At 35.7% G+C, this 24,174-nt stretch overlaps 3 protein-coding genes across 4 annotated transcripts; 2 read left to right on the top strand and 1 right to left on the bottom strand.

The window, feature by feature from the left end:
* Positions 1-892: 892 nt before the first annotated feature.
* Positions 893-5,342, bottom strand: ednrbb (endothelin receptor type Bb). The gene is made up of 8 exons (XM_055032031.1): positions 5,175-5,342; positions 4,545-5,009; positions 4,290-4,402; positions 3,876-4,080; positions 3,533-3,673; positions 3,306-3,439; positions 2,109-2,217; positions 893-1,430 (listed from the first exon to the last, which is right to left on the bottom strand). The coding sequence occupies exons 2-8, from the start codon at positions 4,956-4,958 to the stop codon at positions 1,275-1,277; spliced, it is 1,272 nt and encodes a 423-aa protein (XP_054888006.1). The 5' UTR covers positions 4,959-5,009; positions 5,175-5,342; the 3' UTR covers positions 893-1,274.
* A 413-nt stretch (positions 5,343-5,755) lies between these two features.
* On the top strand, positions 5,756-13,565 carry LOC129361315 (uncharacterized). Of its 2 annotated transcripts, none has more exons than XM_055032088.1 (13): positions 5,756-6,097; positions 6,196-6,247; positions 9,131-9,252; positions 9,366-9,439; positions 10,116-10,211; positions 10,337-10,498; positions 10,664-10,812; positions 11,271-11,317; positions 11,426-11,538; positions 11,703-11,782; positions 11,900-12,055; positions 12,916-13,144; positions 13,309-13,565. In XM_055032088.1, exons 1-13 carry the CDS (start codon positions 5,830-5,832, stop codon positions 13,543-13,545), a joined length of 1,785 nt encoding a protein of 594 aa, XP_054888063.1. In that variant the 5' UTR covers positions 5,756-5,829; the 3' UTR covers positions 13,546-13,565. The 2 variants fall into 2 exon arrangements, with proteins under 2 accessions (XP_054888063.1, XP_054888062.1); XM_055032087.1 differs by having other exon boundaries at positions 9,128-9,252.
* Positions 13,566-16,151: 2,586 nt separating this feature from the next.
* Positions 16,152-24,161, top strand: LOC129361412 (glutamate-rich protein 6-like). Its single transcript, XM_055032239.1, has 10 exons — positions 16,152-16,380; positions 17,315-17,415; positions 17,507-17,583; positions 18,008-18,124; positions 22,010-22,097; positions 22,194-22,321; positions 23,149-23,225; positions 23,306-23,461; positions 23,543-23,771; positions 23,854-24,161. Exons 1-10 carry the CDS (start codon positions 16,361-16,363, stop codon positions 24,088-24,090), a joined length of 1,230 nt encoding a protein of 409 aa, XP_054888214.1. The 5' UTR covers positions 16,152-16,360; the 3' UTR covers positions 24,091-24,161.
* The last annotated feature ends 13 nt before the right edge of the window (positions 24,162-24,174 follow it).

The raw sequence follows: 24,174 nt of genomic DNA, 5'->3' as shown, positions 1-24,174 counted from the left end.
ATATAAAGTTTCAGTTTAATTTTTTTAATTATGACTTTTTCATGAGAAATAAAGAATTAAAAGGAAAATTATTTTTACTAAGACAAGGTTGCAGACTTGAAATGGTGATTTTTAATCAAAAGGCACTTCAACAGAAGCTTAGATTCAGTTTTGAGTAAAAAAAAAATAAAAATCACAAGCCACACTTTTGTGTAAGCATCACAAACATCTATTCACACATTTTTATTCAAACTGCAGAGTTTACTGAGACGTGATAAACTTTTAATCAGTATTCCTGCACGCAGACTGATACAGCATAAGCTCGGGGACGCGACGCACTGTTTGCGCCTGCCTTGTCCTGTGACAGGAAGACCTATCAGGTGCGAGCCCCCCATCCCCCGACCCCCTAACTCCTCCAACCCCCCACCTCCATCCCTCCTTCTCTCACTCTCTCTTCTCCTGACCTCATTCTGTCATCTTCGTTTTCCTTCCTCCCCACTCTCAGGTCTTTGGTAAAGTGTCTCCATGCATTACACATTTAACAATGTATTAAAAATAGGCCACCATCAATCAGTTCTTTCAGCGGCAGAGACTGAATCTACTCGTGGCACCAATTTGATATGTTTTTCTCCAGGTTCAAGGAGGAAATGACAGCGGTAAACTTTTCACATGCAGCTCATACAGCTGGAATGAAAGGAGCATTTAAATGATTAGAGAGCGCTCGGATTTAATATTGAATTCACATTTCTCTTCACGTACACATAAACATATATATATATATATATATATATATATATATATATATATATATATATATATATATATATATATATATATATATATATAAAATATAATATTACATTATTATATATAATGAATATTATTATTCATGCATGTAAGCCTTAAGCTGTGACAGGATACATGTTGATGGCTGCCAAGTTGACACTGCATCCAAAACAGTGATTTAAGGAGTGTGATGCATGATACAGGAAAGGTACAAGGTGAAGCCTGACGTAATGGTTGGAAGCGAGTCAGGCCTCAGGGGCAAATAATAGTGTGAACAGTCTCACTCCAGGTTGCTCACGCCAAAGCAGATGTTCAGCTGACGACAGCATTACAAAAGACAGTGCCCCGTGTTATTCAGAGGCTCCTTGCGTTTATGGATTGGCATGTCGGAGGCTGTCGAGCTGCAGACAGGAGGCCCCGGTTTGGTATTTGTTTTGAACGCCATACTTATTTATTGAAGAACGATAGACTAGATCAAAAAGTATTTTCACGGTTCCACAGGACTTTTGTTAACACAGTAAGGTGTTAACAGGTGGAGGCTCCTTGTGAGCTTTGATGTTGCTGCTTTGCTCTGAGGCTTGATCCTGCATTCTGGACTTCAAAACAGACTGTGCTTCATCGCTGGCACGGGCTTGAAGAGGCAAACACAGACTGCACAGACATGCCTGGAGGACCACATGGAAAAAAAAATAAAAATTCAGCTAGCACACGTCAACATCACAGGGAGAACATCTTACTCCTGCCTAGAACTGATGATCCACAAAACAAGACTGAATTAGTTTAAAGAGGCAGATATTATAATAAAATGGATATGTTTTATTTATTTATTTATTGTATGATACTAGCAGTGTAGCAAACAAAAAATAAAAAAAAAAATAGATAACTGTTGTGGTAACCAGTCAAAATGAATCTGTGAATATTTCCAATATCTTCCTATGTGCTAGTAGTACAATAAAGAGCTTTAAATGGCTCCTCTTCAAAAAATGCCTGCAAGTCACATTTTCTTCTTCATAGCACGTCAGTTTGATTCACAGACTATCTGGTAGATTGCCAAGTGACGTTTTTTTTTTTTTTTTTTCCCTGATAATGTTTTTCCAGGTCATTTTCACTTATTACCCCCTGAGGTGTGCAGTCTAGCAGCAGTCTTTACAGACATGACTCCATTACGATGTCTCACATACACACACACACACACACACACACACACACACACACACACACACACACACACACACACACACACACACACACACACACACACACACTCACATATAGCTCATTCAACAGACACTTGCAATGTTCTTAACGTAAAGAAGACTTGTCTGAACCGTGGCAACACTCACCTTAAAACATCTCTTGAATCTTTTGCTGACGATGTACAATGCAATAGGGTTGATGCAGGAGTTCAGAGAAGCCATGTTAATGCCGAAATAGTCAAGGATGAGGAAGGCGCTGGAATGGAATGCTTACTTTAGGAAAATGACCTGCAGTACCTTGCATAAGAATTTCATTTTATATCATTTTAAACTGCTCCGTAGGTTTTCATACTATCGTCACAAACTAAACAATATTTATTGAAATTGCGCAGGATAAACAACAACTTACAGAGCAGACATGAAAGAAAAAAAAATAGGTTGTTTTAAATATCAAAAATTTAGTGTGAAAGTGTTTTTGGGGAATCAAAACACTTTCCTCTTGCAATTGAACTGTAGACAAACATTTGGTGTAAATGTTTTGACGTCGTAGAAAAGCTCAGATATTTTCTCCGACCTGCTTTATTTGTAGCAATGTTTGCTTTAAAGCTTTGTTTCTATTTTCTCTGCTGTCAAGTAGAAACTCTTGTTTATGTGCATTTTTAACAACAGTTTTAATATGCTTTTTTTTTTTTTTTTCAGCAGCTCTTTAAGGGATATCATGGGTTTCCTGGCTCTTCCTCGGATAAGTACAGTCCTTGGTTGGCCTCTCAGTTTAGTCATGTTTTGGTGGGTTTGCAGCTATGCTATATCTTTTACTTCATCAAATAATGGATTGAACATTACTCTAAGAATTGTTTGAACCTCAGGATGTCATTTTTTGACCTATTCTCGATTAAACTTCATTACAGCCTTATTACAAGTTTGTTCCAACTTGTTTGCAGTGATCCTTGGTCTTCATGATACCGTTTCTTTCAATAACATCATGCCATGGGTATGCTTTAAATCTGTGTCTAAGACTGAGCACAGAATGTTGGGCAAAAAATTCTGTCTAAATATCCAAAGCAGTGAGTCACAGCTCTAATGGAAACATTGCATATGAACGTTTGCAGCACCTTTCAGATTTTTATCTGTAACATATTTTGAAAACAAATGATCATTTTCCTTCCACTTCAAAATTAGGCACTACTTAGTGTTGTCCTATCATATAAATGTATATATTTAATTATTTTCACCTTTAGTTCTGTGGTTGTGTGACAAAATGTGACACATTTTATAGGTTATGAATACTTTAGTGAGTTATTCCATTGTAATTTAAGTTTCAAAAAAAGTAATGACAATGCTCACCTAAGTAACTGGCACCTGTTAGGATCCTTCTCATCATAGATGGTCCATTTCAGGATTCTGCTGAGGTACAGGGGTAACCAGCACAGCGCAAACACAGTAACCAGGCAGAAGACAGTTTTGGCGACTTCTCGTCTCTTTGAAAGGAAAGATTTAATATACATTCAAATTAAAATGGATACTGTTATATGTTACAAAGTGAGATTGAAGCTAGAGGATAATCTTATAACCTGTTTAATGTGGTCACTCAATGTATTCTCTGTGTTTCTCAACATCTTCCTGGTCATCAGCGTGTAGAAAATTGCAGTCCAGGTTAGTGGCATGCAAAAGTAAAAGCCAAAGAGCCACCAGTCCTTTATAGATTTATAGAACTGTAAATTAAACAAGATACATGGCAGAAAAACCGTCATTGTCTGTGGCAGTGGGGTAGTACCAATAGTACAATACTGATGTACGAAGTTATAGGTCAATGGGAACATCAATAAAAGCATACTTGACATTTCAAGGCTTGCATTTGGCAAAATTTGAAATCTTCTGTTTATTTTGTGCACAACATTAACAGCACAACATTACCTGCATGAACTGTGTGGTTTGGATGGGGTGAAGCAGACATATCCTCAGATGCTTCTCTTTATAGTCCATTGTTATCATATCAAAGCCAACAATTTCAGGGACAGCCAGCAGGATGGAAAAAACCCATATCAGGGTTATTTCAATCGTTGTCCGCACAGAAACCCAGATGCCTTTGATTTGATTCCAGGATACAACAGCGCGGTATCTGCAAAATCAATGAGAAAATGTCATGGCTTGGGGAACTTTTTGTCTGCAGCAATGAACAATTTATTTTTCTTATTTCAATTTTTTCTAGCTGAAGAGCATTTCAAGGACTACAACTGAACAAAATGTGTCTGCTTGATGAAATACAGATTGTAGCCTCAAAACACTATTCTCATGGAGGCGACAAAACAGCGCAGCTTATCTCCCTACCTGTCAACACTCAAGGCACATAAGCTCAACACAGTAATCCCAACAGAAGTTTTTTGGATGAAGGGGACAAGTTTGCATATTATTAAACCGAATGGCCAATCCTCCGCCAGGAGCTGCAACAGAGACAATTCGGTTAAGAGAAACAAGAAGAATATCAGGATTGAAGTCTTAAAACAGAACAGAATGCAGAAAAGCAGCACAGGGTGCAATGTGTTTTTTTTAATGTTATTACACAGCATATGGCAAATAACTCACCCTGTATGAGTTGATTGGAATGTCTATCACAATGTGGATCAGATCCCCCACAGCAAGGCTCGCAATGATAATGTTAGGTCCACTTCTCATGGTTTTGTTTGCATATATGACTTTCAAAAGAGCAGAATTCCCCACTATTCCAACAACAAACACCACCACAGAGACCATAATGTTGACATATTTGAAGGCATCTCTGATTCCAGCAGACTCTAAGCACATGGGGGGCAGTGCTTTTTTTTCTCCCGTTGCTCGGGTTGGAAGAACCGAGATGTTGGATTGCTGTCTTTCCAGTGCCGAAAGACCAGGGGAAGCTGTTTCATACGGCGTGATTACAGGGAATGCTGAATGCTGATCACTGGCCTGTAATGCTACAAATATATTTCCAAAACACACAAGGAGAGTCACGGTCCTCATTGTTTCTGATTTCCTTAATAAAACCCTGAAGGGATTTTTGTTAAATCTGGGCTAAAAAAAGAGAAAAATGCAATAATTAGCATATATTGCCTTTAGATTTGCAGCAAAGCCATTGAGGTAATGAAAAAGGATTAATTTCATTTTCTGATCAAAAGGCAGAAAGAAATGATCAAACGGAGCTGGAATAGCATGATACAGTGAATTATTTCAGCCTACCTTCAGTTGTACACACTCTGTGTGAAGCAAGTCGCTGTAAAACCTTAAGAAAAAATAGACTTTATATTTAACACAAAAGACAGCGCTCTGTTGCTGTGCCTGTTATAAACGTTCATATCCAACTGAGAGAAATCAGGGTTTTATAGACTAAAGTATTGTTGTCAGCATTACTCATCTATCTGTCAGTAGTGACTGTAATTACTCCCCTCGATGCATCATTGTGAATGAAAGGGTGGTGGTGAAATGTACTGTCTGTTATCCAGGAGTGAGATCATTTCGGTTTGCAATGGGAATATAATTGTACAGTTTCTCCATCTTACTTTTTGCAAAACTTGGTGTCCAATGCACGCTGAAATAAAGTTATTTAATTTTCACAAAGTGCTCCAAAATGTGTATTTCAACCTTGTGAGAAATCTGTCCTCAAGCTACAAAGCATTCCACACACTCTTTCAAGTCGTTGTAGATTAAAGTTGAGAACAGAAAGGGGAAATAATCTTTTGAAACTATGTGACATTTTTGATGATCTTGATGCACGGATACTGCCAGGCAACAGCGCTTGAACAAAAACAAATAGGGTGAGGGATCGGAACTGTACTGTGTTCAGTCAGCTTTCTCTGGAGACTCTGCTTCGTTTGACATATCACGTTTTGAAAACATGAGTCTGTCTCCGTCCCAGGAAGAAGCTGCCTCTTCCTCTCCAGAGAGTCCCAGAGAAGGTGACTTCTCCTCTCGACAGCTTTATGACAACTTGGAGAGCCTGGAGGAGCATGAGACATGTGACGACAAGAGAGGCCCCATTGTTAATAACGTACCCGACAACTACTCCAGCTCCCTTTCAGAAGCTCAGATCTGTGCTTCGCCGCTGACAAATGACCTTGAGAATGTACGTGCTGGCATTTCTTCCGAGGAGCAGATTGAAGAAAGTGAGTCGGAAAATGGAAAAAAAAATATGACAAATGTATGGAGTCAGACTGTCTTTATGCTGTATATGAATCTAATTTTCTGTTTCTTTGGCGGGTAGGTCACTCGAGAGAACCAGAAGATTCGAGTACATTGTTGTTAGAAGAGAAACTGTAAGAAAGTAGCACTATTGAAATGTTTATTTTCTTTTTTTCTCTTTTGCTCATTGAAGGTTTTATGTATCGTTTCCTATAGCTATTGTTAAACACCATCAGATTTTTTTTTATCCTGTTTAAAACCGCTCTTTTTTATTTTCAAATCCTTAAAAGTTATAAAGACACAAATGCATTCAAATTGTCTTGCATAGTGTAAGAATGGCTTTAGATACCCTTTCTCCAATGACACATGATCCCAATTCTTCACATCACTTATGTTGCATACTTGTAATCTTAAGCATTATTTCAGTGAATTATGGATACAAATGTTCTTCAAATACTGAAATTTCTTGGATAATTAAATTTAGATTTCAAATTATGGCCTTATTTCTATTAACTGTGTTTCTGATCCCAGTTTGCGTCAGTCAACTCACAAAATGTGACCCATAGTTACAGCTAAAAATTAAGGAAATCAGAAGGGGCCTTCTAGAATCAAAAACCTGAGCTCATTATCATGAAGAAGTATCACAAAAATACCAATGGGGAGATATAAAACAAAACAAAACAAAAAAAAAACCTTCTCAGCCATTTTAACAAGTTTGATTGTTGGAATGCCAAGAATGATTATTTCCACAGGTTTTTCAAAAGGATATGCATCACAAAAAAAACATGTTATCTTAAAATTAATACTTTAATCTACAGTTTTCTTAATCTTTTGAGAGATGACCGTCTCCTTTACCATAAAACAACAAACTTATTGGCGGAATTTAGATAGTTTTAAATCTAACTATCCAAGTTATAAATAATTTATGGCTGAACTGGCTGAACTAACAAATTTTAACAATAAAAATACTAATTGGACATATGGTACAGTGCAAAAGGAAATGTGTGCCCTGTCAGTAAAATTAGACCATAAGTTGAAGATGTGTCCTGGAATTAAATTTTCAAACTTTTTAGTAAGTGTTACAGTAAAAATTTATTTTCAGGACAAACAAACTATTTTAGCAAATGGAAATGTGTAAAGACAAAATAATAATACGAGGTTTGTATATTCACCTATTCACAGATTTTTCTTTAGAATGTGACACCAAAGTATTTATGAATCGCTTTTTTATTTTTATTTCATTCAGCATATCTAAAATCGTTTACGAATATGATCGAAAATATTCGAAAGAAAATGGGGCATAATACGTAAGAGCAATGCTACGTGGCATGCTAATGGCTAACCAATCCGGGAGCGTCATTTGTTTTTCTTTGGCGGTGATTGGCTGGGTCTGCGTCCTTCGAAGGACGCGTCGAAAGGCGAGAAGAAATGACGACCGGAAGAGAAACACTGTGCATTCGGACAGGGCTAGCCTCCAGCTAGCTGTCTAGCTTAGCTTCCACCGCAGCTTCACTCCTGTTGCCTAGCAACCGCTACAGCGTGAAGCTCAGAGAGCGGCAAAGAAAAACAAACAAAAAAACAAAACAAAACAACAAAAAACAAAACGCAGCCGTAGTTTGTTTTTCAGCCATATATTTCTGAAATCTGTATTATTCTTCAGCTTTTGTAGTAAAAATTGTTCTATAGTAAAATTAAATAAATAAATAAATAAATAAATAAATAAATAAATAAATAAATAATAATAAGTAAAACCAAAGTCCGTTTGGTTCAAACATGTGTAGCACATTTCTACAAGGAATGAATATAGGCATATTATTCAAATATAATCTGCAGAGTTCAGATAAGACCTTACATTTAAATAAAGCTAATATGTTTAATTTCTAATTTTAATCAGTGAAATAAATTTTCTCAGGAATAAAATAAATACTTTAGTAAAGCAAGCGTTTTACAACTAGATATTAGACTGAACAATATTATTGTAATAGCCACTCATTGGGGAAAGCCAGCAGGAGTTTTTAAAACGACCTTGAGCGTCCAGCCAGCTGATGATGGCAGTTGGATGTAGCACTAGATACAGGATTAAATGTCAGATTTTTTTTTTTTTTTTTTTTTTTTTTTTTTGCCCACACCTGTGTTCCAAGTTGTGAATAGTCCTTTACCAGCGCTTTAGTCACCCACCATTCTTTATCTGGACTAAAGGCCTTTCTTTGTTCTCTGGTAGTCATTTCCTGCTTTATACCTGTTCAAACAGGCTTTTTAGGATTTATTTTTTTATTGGGTATGTGTATTTACCAATGGTGGAACAGGTCATACGTGCCTTCTTTGGCAGCCAATGTTTTAACACTTTATTTATCTAATTTTAAATTTAAAGGAGGCTGACTGATCCCAATGAATAAAATTAGCTTGCACATTGGTTAGATCAACAATTATAATATTTTATGTTAAAGAGAAAGGTGCACACAAGGATCAGAATCTCAGTCCATGTATAGTGTTATATAGAGGTTTAGGTTTTCAAATAAAAATAAAAAAAGAACAAATTAACCATCTATTGGTAAAAAAAAGCAGATACAATTTTGCAAATGTTTGATTTGACCTCAAATTGTTTCATACCTCTTTACTAAACCATTGGAACTTTGTTGAGATCAACTATAGTAGCTAAGAGTTTAATAAACAAATACTCTAATCCCACATTATAGAGTTTGTATTACTCATTGAAAACTAATAATACTTCATATTTTTATTTATTTATTTGTGTCCCAACATTTCACAAGTGGGCCTCTGACACATCAGTGTGAAGGAAGTAACATCACACTGTCTAGTTAAATATCTAGTTAATTAATTGCATCTTCATTTCAGAAGATTTTGCAACATTTTGCAAAAGGTGGTCCTGCTAACCACCTTTTGCTGATCGGCATCAGCAAAAGGTGTACTTTGCGTGCTGACATGTTGTTTCAGAAGTATTTCAGACAGTTGAATGAAACTGTAGCTGAATCTTATCCCTCTGTTCCTCCAAGCAGCCCAGACTCACCACATTTCATGGAGGTCTGCTCACTGGATGGAAGATTTATTACTCTGGTGAGCACTGAAACGCAGACAGATTGGGAGAAGGTGGAGCAGTCCCTCTCTTGCAGCTGTCGAGGTAAGCTGTGTCATCAGTTTTGGTGAGAATGGGTCACCTGTTCCTACCCCCGTTTTTGCCTCCCATGACTTATCGACATCTGTCAGATTCCTAATTATTTCTCCGTGGTGCAGTTCGAAGGAAAACAGGGAGTATCCAGATGTGGCAAGAAGAAGTGTTAAAGGACGCTGTCGTGGTGTATTTGGAGGTAGGCTGCTCAAATCAAAAGACATTGCGGTTATGTAAACAAGTCAAGCAAAAATGTATGTCTTTGTTCAAATAAACATGGATGAATAAATAAGATCGGTATGCAACTTTCTGTATTTTGAGATTAATCTGTATTTTTTTTTTTTTGTATTTATGCAGTTAACGAGATACACAATGTCTGAGTTGCATATTGTTTAATCACCAAATTGCTGGCATTATGTTTTGTTCAACAATTAGCAGACCCACACTCAACAATTTTTACTCAAAAGCAGGCTTCAGCAGAGTTGTCTATTAAACTTACGCATCAAGCAAAACACATAAAGCAAGAAAACATGTTGGAAATGTGTTTTCATAATGCAAATGGCAGGAAATGTTTTTAGGTTTTTGGCTCTACAATGACCTACAAATAACTTTTTATATTAACATCAGACTGATTGCTTCATTGGATTTAAATATCACATATTGAGTGGGTAAAAATAAAGGTAATTGAAAATAAAAAAAAAATTGGCAATTTTAGGTATTGAAAATTCTTACAGCCTCTTATTGATCACTCTCAAGTTGTTGATCGTGGCCCATGTTTCACAACATTTGGACATCACTGATTCAGATTATTTTTAATTTTTGATCAGCAATTGGTGTGTGATTTTTTTTTGCTGAAGATTTTTTTTTCACATTAGGATGCAGGAGAGAAGGAGTTTGATAGAATTCATCTGGGACTCCCTCGTGTCATAACATGCAGACGAGAGCCAAAATTCCCTCCTCGTGTTTTGCAGGTGGTGCCAAGCAAATTTAGTGCTTAGAAAAAAACAGTTACAGTCCTTTTTTGTCGTTGTTGTTTTCCCTCAGTAATAGTGTGGAGGCTATGAGGTGAAAGGTGATTGTGAATCTGTTCTTCTAGCTGGAGATTCCGGGCATTAAGTATAGGAAGAAGAAAGTTCTCCCTAAAAAACCTCCTAGCAAAACTCTTTGTCAGTACTGCCAGCAGCGTAATCAGCTTTATCAACGTTATCAGCGCCTGTCATTCATCAGAGCACTGAAACAGGAAGTCCTCTCAGACAGAGTGAGTATGTTTTACTTTACATAAATTCATTAGAAATGATTACACCACAGATAACCTTTACAAAATGACAGGATCATCTCATTTGTGGTTTGACAAGGTTCACTGGTGAGTAGCACCAGCAGTGAAAAATGAGGGAAAAAAATCTGTTGAAATTGTTTTATCCAGGACGTCTATCATGAGGCAGCTAAAGAATTTGAAGAAGTCTTGAAAAAGGAAAAGGAGAGACTGGAACGGAAATACACTGGTACAGCGGATGAGCTGGACACTTCTATGTCTATTAACAGACAAGAGTGGGAGACTGAAGAAGAAGGATGGTCAGTGGTCCAGTACTCTCTTTATTCTGCAATTCAATGGCTGGGCAGTCCTGGAAGAAAAACTCAAAAACTTGAGACAGGCACCAGAGATTCAATTTCCAACAGGACAATGATTTTATACTTATAGCATTGAATTAGGATAGTTTTCATCAAAACACAATTATATGTTTAAATGGGCCAAAGTCTAGATCTAAATCTAGTAAAGGATATGTACCAGAGCTTGCCAATCCAGTCTCATATGTTTTTAAATAGCAAAATTGTGTATCCTATTCCTTTGTTTCAACTACTATGCATTACTATGTGTCGATCTACCACAAAACATTAAAAAGGCCATCAAGTGATGGTCAATCTTTTACCACCACTATGCAGTGGTTGCTGTTATGTTTTATACTATGTAGTGGTTTCTTATATTGCATTGTTATGTTTGTTGTTTAAACTATCTGGATTTTCTAAAATAGGATGAAATATGTGCGGCGCGAGAAAAAAAGACGATATGAGACTCCAGGTATACAATTAAACTAGAAGAAGCCAACAAGATTCTGTGAAGCACGTTGCATACTAAACCTCTAATTGAAGCGATACAATGAATCAATGTTCCCTTTTTGTTGCTCAGGCTATTCAGCATTACCAAAGGAAGTAAGATCTGACATTCCTGGTTCTCCAGAGAAAACTCCATCGGCTTTTGAAGTATCAAGGTCGCCAGAAGAGCCAGGTGATGAACCAAGGGTATGTATATTGTATGTGTGCTACAGCTCAAGTCTTTCCAAAACAGTAATCAAAAATGAAATTGTAAAAAAAATTAATAAAGTGAGGGAAAAGACAAAATACAAATTTTGATTGTCATATTGTCATATATTTAGGGATATCTAAAACTGTGTATTATGTTGCAGACAACCGGTGTATTACAGAAATTCTACAAAGATGGGAATATTTTTCTGATCAAGTATCTTGATGGATCAGGTACTGTTTTGTATCCTTTGCATTCCAGTGAAAAAAAAAAACACCAAACATCAAAGAAGAAAATGAGATAAATTACCTATGAGAAAGAGTTTGCACTGTGTTAATGGTTCTTAATAGAAAAAAAAAGTTATCCTTCTGGGAATCCAGCCATCGTCATAATCCCAGCAGAAGATTCTCACTTCATTTACATAATCCTAGAGGACAAGGTCAAGAACCGGCACTTGCTAGGCATTTTCACACCTAAAGGCTGCGCTACGTGCTACCGTCCCGATGGATTGTTGTGGTAACTGTTTCTTGATGAATTATTTTGAAACATAAATTAATTTCTACATAACTTCCAAAATGGGCTTTGCTGCCAACTTTTGCTGTGGTATCTTTACATGTTAACAAACAATCTGTTCCAGAACAACTGCAGGTAAATAGAAAAAGAAAATGTGGCAAAATAAATCTTTACATCTTTAATGGGTTATGGTTGATGTACCGTTCCGTTATTCTTTCAAATCTGAGGGAATGACTTTTTATATTTTTATTCTTTTAAATCACTGAGAGGTCATTCATGGGAACCGTCAGTATTATGTTGATAATGAGGTTAGGGAGGTAAAAGTCAAGATATCATTTAATAATAAGTACTTATTGATCATGAAAGGATATACCCAGATAATTGGTTACTTTTAAAACCCCAAACCCTACTTGATTCACTGTCAGTAATCCTCAGATGTTTCTTTAGTGTTTAGCTTTGGATTTTTCTGACTTTTCCAAAGAAGCGGTTTGGTGCTGGTCTCACATTTTGATTATTCAGACGTATTTGTCTCAATTCTTTGTGTGCTGCTAATTTGATTTGTATAATTAAAACTGTTGCTACAAGTAGTGTTTCAAGTGCAATGTTTATATTGCTAAGCGATCAATCGAGAAGTTACTCAAATATTAATAGGGATGTAGGAATTTATGTGAGCCTATGTGTCCAGTTCTTACGATAAAAGAATGACTGACATAATCATTGAAATTGTGATATTTATGCTGAACTTCAGAGTAAAACTATAATTGTTACGAATATTTGTTTTAGCATTTGGTTGATCGTAACATATTTGAGAGATACTCTGCTTTTTTTTTTGTTCTTATTTTTCTTTTACATGTTTTTTAAAGGCTGAACATAACTTCTTATGGAGGTTTCTGCTTCGATGAGACGGGCAATTTGAGGAGGCGCTGGAATTGGTTGTATTTTGACCCACATGTGCACGACCTTCCATTCAAGCCCCTCATCTTCGGCATGGGGCCATGCATCTGTATCCACATACATTCGCAAAAGCATGTGTATGTTAGCTTCTTCCACAAGGACAACCATGTGCGTTTCAGCGTTGGCTCAGAGCTTAAGGTGAGTCAGCACAGATGCAAAACACATCGTACATGTTTTGATAAGGTGTTTCCTTCTCTGTAAAATGTGTGATGAAGGCACCGCAGTCATGGCTTACTGATGAAAAAACAGTGCATTAAAAAAAAGTTTTTTTTCTTCTTTTTATTTTTTTATCTTAAATACAGTTCATTTGCCCAGAAAGCCATGGTGAGCCAGGCCTAAGCATTTTGGAGAGAGACATCCAATTACAGAAGACAAAGATTTATTGTCTGCTTGACCAGATGCAAATCTGCATGTCCCACCCGTTGGCAAACATGCAGAACATAAAGCCACATTTCCGTTTCATCACCCGGCTGGAACAGCTTACCAAGCAAGTGGAACAAAGGAAGACACTCGAAAACACACAGCCCAATGAAAATTAAAAGAGCAATACTAAACCCGGTTTATGATTTGTGACAGTACTAGAGTTTACATAATTCCAATATGTACAATCTTTTGAGGATCTTGTGTTGTGGTTTTTCTCAGTAGCGACAAAAGCAAAAACGTCACCACTCACTCAAATACAAAAATTATCTACTATTTAAGTATTAATCAATTTAATATGTTTAAAAATCATTTTTTAGTTATTTAAAAAAAACTAAATATTTTTGTCTGTTTTATAAATGAAAAAGCAGTTGTTTTTAATTTAATATCTGCCCATCTACATTCTGCTTTCTGGATGAGACTTACTATTTTGACATGACATCTCATTTTGTTTAACATAATAGTTAAGTTAAAACAAGACATTTACAACTTAGTGTATAATATGTAAATACCATATATACCATACTATATGTATGTATGGTAGGAAATAATTTTCCCAATTAATTTCAGCTATCAATTTATTAAGTAATGCTCATTTCTACCACATCTAGACAAAAGAAAACTGCTGACAAAATTCACGTAATTCACAAGTTGACAAGCATCAAACTACTTGCAGTAAACATTGATTTTCTGATGTAAAATGATGCATATTTATTTCTGTAACATGTTCCACCGTGCAGTTGCTCAAATTGACGACATTATGGCTTAATATGCAAGCAAGTCTTAACTGGAGTCAGGTGAGTTTCAATTTAGATTACAGCCCAGTTTCAAAACAACAATTCACATGTTTAGAGAAAAAAACAATGTAAGACACAAACTGAACAAGCGATCTCCTTACATGAGACAACTGTAAAAACCTGTCATAACCAGTTGTCAGCTGCTTTTTACTGTGTTCAATCTGTTGCAATTTATCAGCGTAATTATAACCATAATGAGAAATTGTTTTTCCATTTTCTTTGCTTAATAACCCAAAAGTTTAATATCCCTTTTCTTCATTGCTATGTTTGACTTTGTTTTTGGCGATGCCAACAATGTCTGTATTTTTTTTCATAGAACAAAATGAAAACAAAGAGATTCTTTTGATGACTAAAAATATTATTAACATCATATAATTTTATAAAACAGGCACATCCTGGGTTTCAACACACCTGTTTTTTCGTCTCAATTTGTAATTATATTTTCACTAAAGATTCAGTAAATTTACACTGATTGAGATTTTAGAAGATCAGCCTTAAATTAATAGTAGTGCACTTTTAATTTGCCTGAAGTCACTGCGAACATTTGTTTCACTGTATTATGTTTTAGTTGCCTTGTTATTGGTCAGACTATGATGATAAGTAATATCTATTAATAAGGCTAAAGTGAAAAACTAATTTACAAAAAAGAAAGATAAAAACACTCTTGAATTAATAACTGTGTTAAAAAAAAAATGAAGTACCTGATTAAAAAAAGCAATTTAAGATGGAAAGAAGCTAAATATGAGTTGTATCTCATTTAATTATTGCAGAACTAGTTTGATGAAACATAACTGGCTTTTGCAAATTAATATTTTACATCACTCACTGAAAGATAGGTAATTAGTGTTCTTCCCAGAGTCTTTAAATAATTAAGCTTACTCAAATACTGATGGTTGGCATATACAGTAATGGTTAAAAAAAGGACAGTCTTGACAAGTTCAAGGATGTGCATGTTTAACATTCTAACTCCAAGTGTACAAAAACCACACACCATATCATTATTTATTAAACAAAGATGAAGTCCAAATGAAAATGATTCTGAAAAATTAAATCCATCTCAAAAAAGCTAGAATTTAATTAGGATGTGTTTTTTTTTTTTTCTCAGTTGCACGACCTCTTTGCCAAGAGAAAAATACATGAAAGGCACAGTCTTTAAGACTCTCCATTAAATCGCAAACAGTTATTTTTTTAAATCCTTTTGAAGCTTTCTTGGGCTAATGCTATTTATATAAACCCACACACACTTTATACACCTCTTAAATTGTTTTACACACTTTTGGGGACAGATTGCTATTCTTATTTAGACACTTTTCAAAGTTAAATTAAGAAACTCTGAAGAGAAAAACGATTGTTTTACTAAATATTTCATTGACAGCCGTGAGAGTTTCAGAGTTGACATGATCCACTTTAGAGGAGCTGAATTTTTTATCCGCCACCCTGGTAATTTTACCTCTTTTCGGCTGGGTTCCAGGGTTAATTAATGTTTTAGACATTAAATAACACAACCATCTACCCGAACAACCAATAATGTTTTCCTGATTTACGACATTTTTGTTGTTACAGTTATATGAATTTGAGGTGGACCTCTACCAATGGCAGAAACTTGAGCCCAACCGAAAATAAAGAGCAGTAAAATGTAAATCCTTCAAAGAACTGAATATACAGTAATTTTATTCAAAATGTTTATATACCTACATGAAGCTTCAGTGCACCACTGGTCCAAAGGTAATCCACAACAGGATGAGGAGATTTCAGGTAAAAGAAGTCTACTTTAAGGAACCTTTGTGTGTATTTCTCTCTGTGTCTGCTACACACACACACACACCCACACACCCACACACACACACACACACACACACCCTCACTCAGCTCCGTTATTGTTCTCTGGTTGCTAAGTTACACTAGGGGGCAAAACAGGCTGTTTTTATTTGACCGTATTGTGCCTGATGCAACTTTTTGTGGTTTCTCTGCTCACCCCTGCTTCACAATGAGTCAAGACTATCACAGACATGATGCAAACACCCGGCTCGCCAGGCAAATCAACTGAGATGGAGACAAAAACAAACCCTGGATCTGTAAACAAACAGACGACTGGAGAGAACTGACCCAAATCTAGAGTTAATGCACGAGAGTTAATATGGAGCCAAACTCGAGCAGGTCGGACGACATATAACGAGGCTTGATTTGAATCGATTTACTTATTTAATGAAGCAAGAGTTGCATGTTATGTTATCTATTGCATATGACTCGCTAAAAGAGATGTTCGCATACACTCTTTAAAGAGACGCCATAAGCATATTTTGCTCAGTCTCACATTAATTTGGCTAAACCTTCCCTGTTTGGCATGAGTTATGATAAGAATAGGCGTCCGAAAAGCATGAAATATTTTGGAACTTTTTAAAAGCTCTTCACATTTAGAAGTTTACATATATTGACCTAATGTTTGGGAAAATTTCATTTTGAACTGCACTATGTGCTGTGTCAAACATTTTTGAATAACTTTAAACCTCTTAAATAACTTGCTGGAATTTCAGCTCAATTATCTTGACAGAACTTGTCTTTAACAGAGTCAGGTATGCAGGACGTCATTCCCACTCACTTTATTCAACGCTGGCCAAACAATTTCTTTAAGATTAAGATGAGGACTTTGTGACAGCTCAAAACAATTACTTTTGGGGTTTTGAGCTGCTTTTTAAGATGCTTTGTGGGATTCTTAGGGTCTGTCACTTTGGAAGAATTCCCTTACTGTGCAATTTGGATGATGTTTTCAGCCTTGCAAGTTTCCTTATTTTCTCTTCAAATATGATGACGACTGATATGGTGAAATTACCTATATATATATATATATATATATATATATATATATATATATATATATATATATATATATATATATATATATATATATATATATATATATATATATATATATATATATATATATATATATATATATATATATATATATATATATATATATATATAACTGAAACTACAGAACAGACAGCTGCATTTTATTGAATGGGTGCTTGAGTTATGCTTTGAATGTTGTTGAACTGAAAAATGTGTGATAACAAAGAACTGGTTCCAGGGAAACCTCTCCAGACATTCTCACAATCCACACACATGATGGGAGGATTGTCACCAGAATCAACGTTGCCACACAAACAAGCAGCAGAAATGAGGACCTCAGTAAATTTTCCTTTAATTCTTTGCTTTAGAAATCTTATTTGGTAAATGAGTGTACATTTTTAATGATGCTTAGTATTTTTTCTGTCTGCAGAATTTATGCCAAAGTATGCTTTGCTCAAGAAGAAAGCAGATTATTATGACAGTTCGGCACAGAGAGCTGACGATGAGGTATTCAGATTTGTATGTATATATTATTATATGTCCCCCTGCGAATGTCACTGACAGAGTCAAAAATTTGCTTGGATATCCTGAGCTGGAGAGGGTTTTTCTGACACTTACTCATTAATCTAACAAGTAAATTACACTGTAGAGAGCCAATAGAAAAAAAAAAAAAAAAAACATTGGTATAATTGCCATATCTGAAATATTGTGGTATTGTTTAGAGACATTTCTTTCTTTTGCCAAAGTAAAACTGAACTTGAATTTTCACAGCCTTGTCACATTGTAAGTTTTATGTTTTGAAAGCTGATATGACATGGTATCCAGAGACAAGGAGTTTCACAGTTCTGATTTATTCATGAAGCACGAGTTAAAGACCTCAAAGAATTTAATAAATTATGAAGAGTCTTTGTTTTTTTTCTTTTCACTTCAGAGTGAGTTGAAGATATCCCCAGATAATGAAATGTTGGATTTGCACAGCAAGGGAAGTCCCCACTCTCCTAAAGCCTGCCAAGAAGGAACAGAAGAGACCTTAACTAAACTTGACAAGGTATAGAAGAAAATGTCACTTATAAACTCCTCATTTTCCTTTTCTAGTTTAAATATGAATACATTTGTGGAACAGGCAATTAATTCAGATTTGTTTTGTGACAAATTAGGCCTTTCATCACTTATTCATCTACAAAAGAACTGAAAGAAATTGAATTAGATTTTTAATATTTGATTTGCAATTGCGTAGTAACACAGTTCCAAGTATCTATAGCTGTTAACTTTTTCACGTTTTGGGATATTACAATAAAAAAAAGTGTTTTATTTTGTATCTATGTCATCAAAACCAAGTTGAGGAGAAATTGCAAAGGAGAAAGAAAATTACTTGTTTGGATTTTTTCCTTTGAATCAATTTCTGAACATCGTTTTCCATTTCTATTTGACCCTTTTTAAATCAAATAAAATTCAATACAACTGATGTTGCCTGATGCCATCTCCAAAATTGGTAGTCTTATGATAAGCTGATAGAACAAATGTCAGAGAAAGGTAGTTATTTTACAAAATATTGATTCAGACAGAATGAATATGTCACACGTCAGATTTAATTAGCAAAAACGCAACAAAAATCATTTATCTTTCATTTCACAGATATGTGCTACTTTGTGTAGTACAGAAGTATTCTTGATGCAGAAGTATTTGTGCCTTGCAACTGTAATTTTGAAGTCAGAGAGAAAAAGCCTTTAGTTTTGTAACTGTAGATTTTTTTTTTACAAATAAAAAAGAACAGCTACAGTCCTTCAAATTCTTAATTACAAGTACACAAATTGTATTATTTGAGTCACACTTTAAAAACATCTTACAATTGTAGACTGAGCTGTGAAGCGAGATTTGAATCAAGCTGAGTGGAGTAGAAAGGACATGGACGAGGCCAGCTTTGCACCATTTGTCAAGCTGGAAGTGGAGCAAAACATTTTGTGTCTTGTGGTAATATGTATGCCTGAATTACCACCATGCTAGTAAGGAGGTATTTTTTGCTCTGAGAACAGCCAGCAGTAAAAAAGAAGAAAAAAAACCCTCCAGTGACCACTGTTCTTATACCCTACAGTGCTGAGCTAAAAGAGGTGAGCGAGTGCAGCTCAGGCCACTGTTGACATGGAGGCTCATTCATGTTAAAAAGAACAAAAGCTCCTATCGGTGTGTGCAACTTGGAATTGAACTGATTTTTAAAACAAAGGGGGGGAAGCAGTCAGCAGTATTAAAATCCACAACACCTGACACCATCCATTCAGACAGATGAAATGAAATGTTCATATATACAGCAGAATTTATATTATTGTAAGGTATTACAACAAGAAATGAGTAGATTCTCTAAAAATCCCAGATCTGCTATTTCAAGCCTCTTAGCATTTTGTCCATGCTTGCAGCACAGCTCTACGGGATGGAAATGTCAGTTAGTCAATTACTTGCTCCTATCTGAAATGTTTTTAAAAGTCAGCAGAGGATAGACAATGCAGACTTCAAAGATCTCCTGCATTTGCCCCGATAGCACCTTCACGAAAGTAAAATTTGTACTTCACTTTACATTATCTACACTTTGGTAGTTAAAAAAAGGAGAGAAGTTGCTTTTCCGTTGTTACAGTTTTTGTGTCACAGTCTATTTTAGGAACAAATGTGGGTTAAATTAACAACATTCCTTTCTCCTTCAGCTCTACTTTAAGCTGAAATGGTATGTCAGATAAAAATTTTGAGAAAAAAAAGAAATCCTTTTCATTATTACTGCTTAGACTGTCAATGTGCCCAGTTTCAGTATTTAGGTCACAGCTTCAGAGTCCAGAACTCAGACAGCTATTTGAGTATTTATATTTTATTTTATTCATGACTTGGCACATTTAGAACTCCAGAGTTCAGGTATTCTAGGATGAGTATTAAATGCCAACTAGAATAAATCAGAATAAAGTTACAGATGTAACTGCATTCAAAAGATGGAAAAGGGGTCCTGTGTTGACCGGCTATTTATATACATTTTACCAAACTAGTAACATTTTTCTTAAAACTGAAGAGACACTATTTGTAAAACACAACAATACAACAAGTTTATATCAATATAATGTATTAAATCAGATTAAATTGTGGAAACACAAACTTTCAACATCATTATCTGTGAACTTTACAGTATGAAACAAACCACTGTGCTAATATTCTAGAATTAAATTTCAGAATAAAAAAAAAAATAATTGAAAGCGGTGAAGAAAATAAATATTTTTGAAATTTGAACCTGGAAAATAAGAATTTTGAAAAGCTAATTTATTGGATGGCAGAATATTTTTTGTTGTCAGACACATTAGTTCATTTCAAGAGGACACATCATGCTTTTGAATCCTTCATTACATTTAAATCATTCAGTTGTGGTCTATTTAAAGTTTAACTCTGATTCGTTTTGGTTCCGTCTCTTCAAATGTAAATGAGGCACTTCATCACAGCATTCCACTTCACCCTCTTCTGCTATTTTTGTAGTTTTGCAGAAATGTGAAAATCTAGCAGTTCAATACCAAATTGATCAAAACATTTCAACAAGATTTTAACACAAACTACCAGTTAGATTTTAAAACCATAAATCCTACCATAATATGAATGAACACATCTTATAAAAAAAGGCCTCAATTTAGCTAGAAAGCGGCAACAATGTCACTGAATGCATTTGACTCATGCCAAGCGGTTTACGTAATAATATTTTTTAGACAAAGTCTTTCTGTAAATCTGCTGAAAGTTGCTGAAGCATTCACACAGTTTGGATGGTGCTTATTTGTGTAAAAAAAGACGACTTCCCTCACTTTTGTGGGTGAATTTTCAGAAAAAATACAATTTAACCGAGGACTTTGAAAACATTTTAAATTTCATTTTATAGTAAATACAACCAGCAACATTCTCAACCTTCACTCAAAAGCAGACTTTGGAAACACAATTTATTACATTTAGTTAAATTCATGATGCTGTTAAAATAAAAGGTGAAACCTGTAACCCTCTTCTTTATTTGTTCTATTGCAGAGACAACAAAAAATGTTTCTTGAAATAAAGGAAACGTGTTTATTTTTTTTAATTTAAAATCAAAACTGCGTTACTGATCCTTTTCTGCAAAAACTATCTACCTTGTTTCTCTACAACACTCCATGTTTATTGTTTAACAAGAAATTGATATTATTTTACTTATTGTGGCCCCTGCATCAAAACATTTGAACAGCATATCTTAGGATGTTGCCAGAGGATGGCACTTAATCAGAATCAAACAAATGCTCCATGTTGCATTATTTTAAAAACTAAAATGAAATTATACATAGATTTTCTTCAAAGATCTAATTTATGCACTGTTGGTGAAAGTATAAACCTCTCCTGAACTTGAGCTAAATTTAAGTTCCTACTGGCCCCGAAGACAGGAGTGGACCTTAACCAACCACAAAATCTGCTTTGCCTCTGGCCAGCCTTGACTAAAGTTTTGCATAAAAACTGAATTTAGAATATTTATATCATTTTTTTACTTATTAGTTTTTCTGCAGCAAATGTGGCTCATGAAACTCCACTGCAAAAAACACAAAATCTTGGCAAATATTTTTGGTGTAGTTTCAAATGCAAACATCTTAGTGCACTTAGAGTAAGACAAAATTAATTTACAAATAACTTTTTACCAAAAAACATGGAATTGCTTTAAGAATATAACTGCTTAATATTGAATAAAAGAATGCCAATTCCACATTTTCCCCATGAGTGAAAAACATTCCCACTTGAGTTACTACTCTTTCATCAATATTAAGAACTTATCAACTTCACACAAGCTCTTATGTCTTGCTTAAAAATCACCTGTAAGTTAATTTTGTATTATTTCAAGAGTACTAAGATATTTGCACTAGAAACTAGATCCTAAATACTTGGTAAGATTTTGTGTTTTCCCTAGGGGGTGACTGATGGAGAGTCAGGAAAAGAGTCAGTACGCACCCCTAGAGAGCCTGGGCTGAAGTCGAAACAGGATTCACTTGGAGAAGGTTGCACATGCTCTGGATCACATTGCAAGCAGATTAAGGTTTTACCATCATTCCCTGTAATTCATCTCTGTTATGGAATCTTTAACGACATTACAGGACACGAAGATTATGACACCTCAAGTGATTTTTTGGATTACGATTCATCCACCTCAGAAGAGGAGGGTGAAAAAGAAATGAGCTACAACAGCATCTTCCATTTCAATGTGAAAAAGGAGAGACTAAAGGTGATGTAACATGTTAAGTGTTCAAATTGCAGTAAAAATGTATAAAAAACCTCCAGGTGAATTGATCTGTTGAGCACAATCTCACACTAGCAAACCTTAAAGGGATGGTATTATACATTTTCCAGGTACTTGGTGGCATTTTATAATACAGCCAAGTAACAACCTTCAGTTGTTATGAAAATGCTGCATGACTTACAAGAAATTTTAATTTGTAGTTTCACCACTTGAAATTGGGTTTCTGTCTCTTTAAGAAGCTCCTGCTCTCTTCAATAATCTGCCTTCAGCACATCTTCACAATAAAGCTTATCTTTAACAACTGTTCTTCAGAGCATTGTGCTGAGTAGTAAGTAGTTCATGTGATAAGGCCAGCAGACGAACAGTTCCACCAGGCTTTTTTCTAATTACGACTGTCGCGAGTCTGCGGGAGCTGAGCAAGGGCAGGGGGAGGGTTGATCTGTCAGGTAGAAGCTTGAATGGAGACTGCAAGCTTTGTGAAATAAGCGGTGCTCAAGCATGTAAGCTGCCATGCGAGATAGATTAGTTGTTAGACATTCTGATCAATCCAAACAAAGTAAAAAATTAAGAAATGTCTTATTTGCATTTACCTCAAAGAGATTGTTAGGGGAACAAACTTTCTTGGTCCTGGTAGGGTTATAAATAGACGTGTACTTTTTAACAGGATTTTACATTGCACTCAAATAAGATCTCTTACTGCTCCTATTTGAAGTATCTCCAACTGAACATTAATTTATCCTCTAGTTTTTCACACAGCTGTATATATATGGACAAATTAAGAATAAGTGAAAATTCCTTCTTTGCATTAACAGACGTTGCCGCTTATCAGACGCTACAAAAATGGCAAAATATTCAATTTAGTCCTTCAAGATGGAACTGGACATGTGTGGTATCCTCTCACGTGAGGCCTGATGATAAATTATCGCTTTGATACAAATAGAACGTTGTCTCCTTAATCATGCTGGAAAGCTATCCATCGGGAAGTCTTGCCATCCTCGTGGCAACATCGCATTCAACCAACTCGTCCTGTGTGGTGGTTCTGGATAATAAAATCGATGAGCCGCAGATTAAGGCGCTTTTCACCAGCAGAGAGCAGACCTGCTTTCATGCGAATGGCAAAATTTGGTAATATTGTATTTTTCTATTTCTATTATTTAATCTCCATGAGTCACTAAAATCTTTCAAGCTATTCCCTTTCTACGCTAGGGTTAATCTTACTTCAACAGGAGGTACGTTGTTCAGTCACACAGGAGATCTGAAGAAACGCTGGAAGTGGCAGGACAATGAGCAACATGTCCACGCTCCCCCCTGCCAGCCCATGCACCTCACCCTAAGCCCTTTCCTTAAAGTCAGCATCAAATCCCAGGAAGACATCAGCATCCTTTTCAACTCCAATAAACACAGTGTGGAGGTCAACAAAGAGGCCAGTGTGGACGTAAGTTATTGCGTGACCCCAATTTCAGACCTAAATCACCCCTTCTGCTTTTGCATTTTTTATTTATTTATTTTTTTTGCAGGCAGAACATGTCAGGCAGGAAACGGCGTCAGTGACTGACTCGCTTCGGTCTTATCTGAAGCAGAAGAGTCCAGAGATCAAGGCGCTGCTCCAGAACATCCAGTCCCTCGTCACCGATCAAAGCAGCCCAACTCCATCGAAGGTCAGCCCTCATCCTGCAGATGGAGAGGCAGCAGCTGCCAGTGAAAAGGCAACTCTGCCAAAAAGACCCCCCAAAGCGGACAATGTCCTTCAATAGGATTTTCTCATTTGTGTGAAGCGACTTGAGCCGTGGCGTCCCTTGAATTTAAATTTAACGACTAAGTGGTTTTTAGAAATAAAG

The sequence above is a fragment of the Poeciliopsis prolifica genome, unplaced genomic scaffold, assembly GCF_027474105.1.
Source record: "Poeciliopsis prolifica strain line A6 unplaced genomic scaffold, Auburn_PproV2 SCAFFOLD007, whole genome shotgun sequence".
Lineage (NCBI taxonomy): Eukaryota > Metazoa > Chordata > Actinopteri > Cyprinodontiformes > Poeciliidae > Poeciliopsis > Poeciliopsis prolifica.
This window is presented reverse-complemented; position numbering and strand designations above follow the sequence as displayed.

Bases quoted from the DNA above. Each gene is read 5' to 3' on its own strand.
- ednrbb (XM_055032031.1), bottom strand. From the start codon at position 4,958: ATGAGGACCGTGACTCTCCTTGTGTGTTTTGGAAATATATTTGTAGCA. The intron at 4,081-4,289 runs GTAGGGAGATAA...TTGATTTTGCAG, and splicing joins TGTGCCTTGAGTGTTGACAG to ATACCGCGCTGTTGTATCCT. The intron at 3,440-3,532 runs GTTATAAGATTA...TTCCTTTCAAAG, and splicing joins TGAGTGACCACATTAAACAG to AGACGAGAAGTCGCCAAAAC.
- LOC129361412 (XM_055032239.1), top strand. From the start codon at position 16,361: ATGGAGCCAAACTCGAGCAG. The intron at 22,322-23,148 runs GTGATGTAACAT...TTGCATTAACAG, and splicing joins TGAAAAAGGAGAGACTAAAG to ACGTTGCCGCTTATCAGACG. The intron at 23,226-23,305 runs GTATCCTCTCAC...CATGCTGGAAAG, and splicing joins GATGGAACTGGACATGTGTG to CTATCCATCGGGAAGTCTTG.
- LOC129361315 (XM_055032087.1), top strand. From the start codon at position 5,830: ATGAGTCTGTCTCCGTCCCAGGAAGAAGCTGCCTCTTCCTCTCCAGAG. The intron at 6,098-6,195 runs GTGAGTCGGAAA...TTTGGCGGGTAG, and splicing joins CGAGGAGCAGATTGAAGAAA to GTCACTCGAGAGAACCAGAA. The intron at 6,248-9,127 runs GTAAGAAAGTAG...TGTTCCTCCAAG, and splicing joins TTGTTGTTAGAAGAGAAACT to CAGCCCAGACTCACCACATT.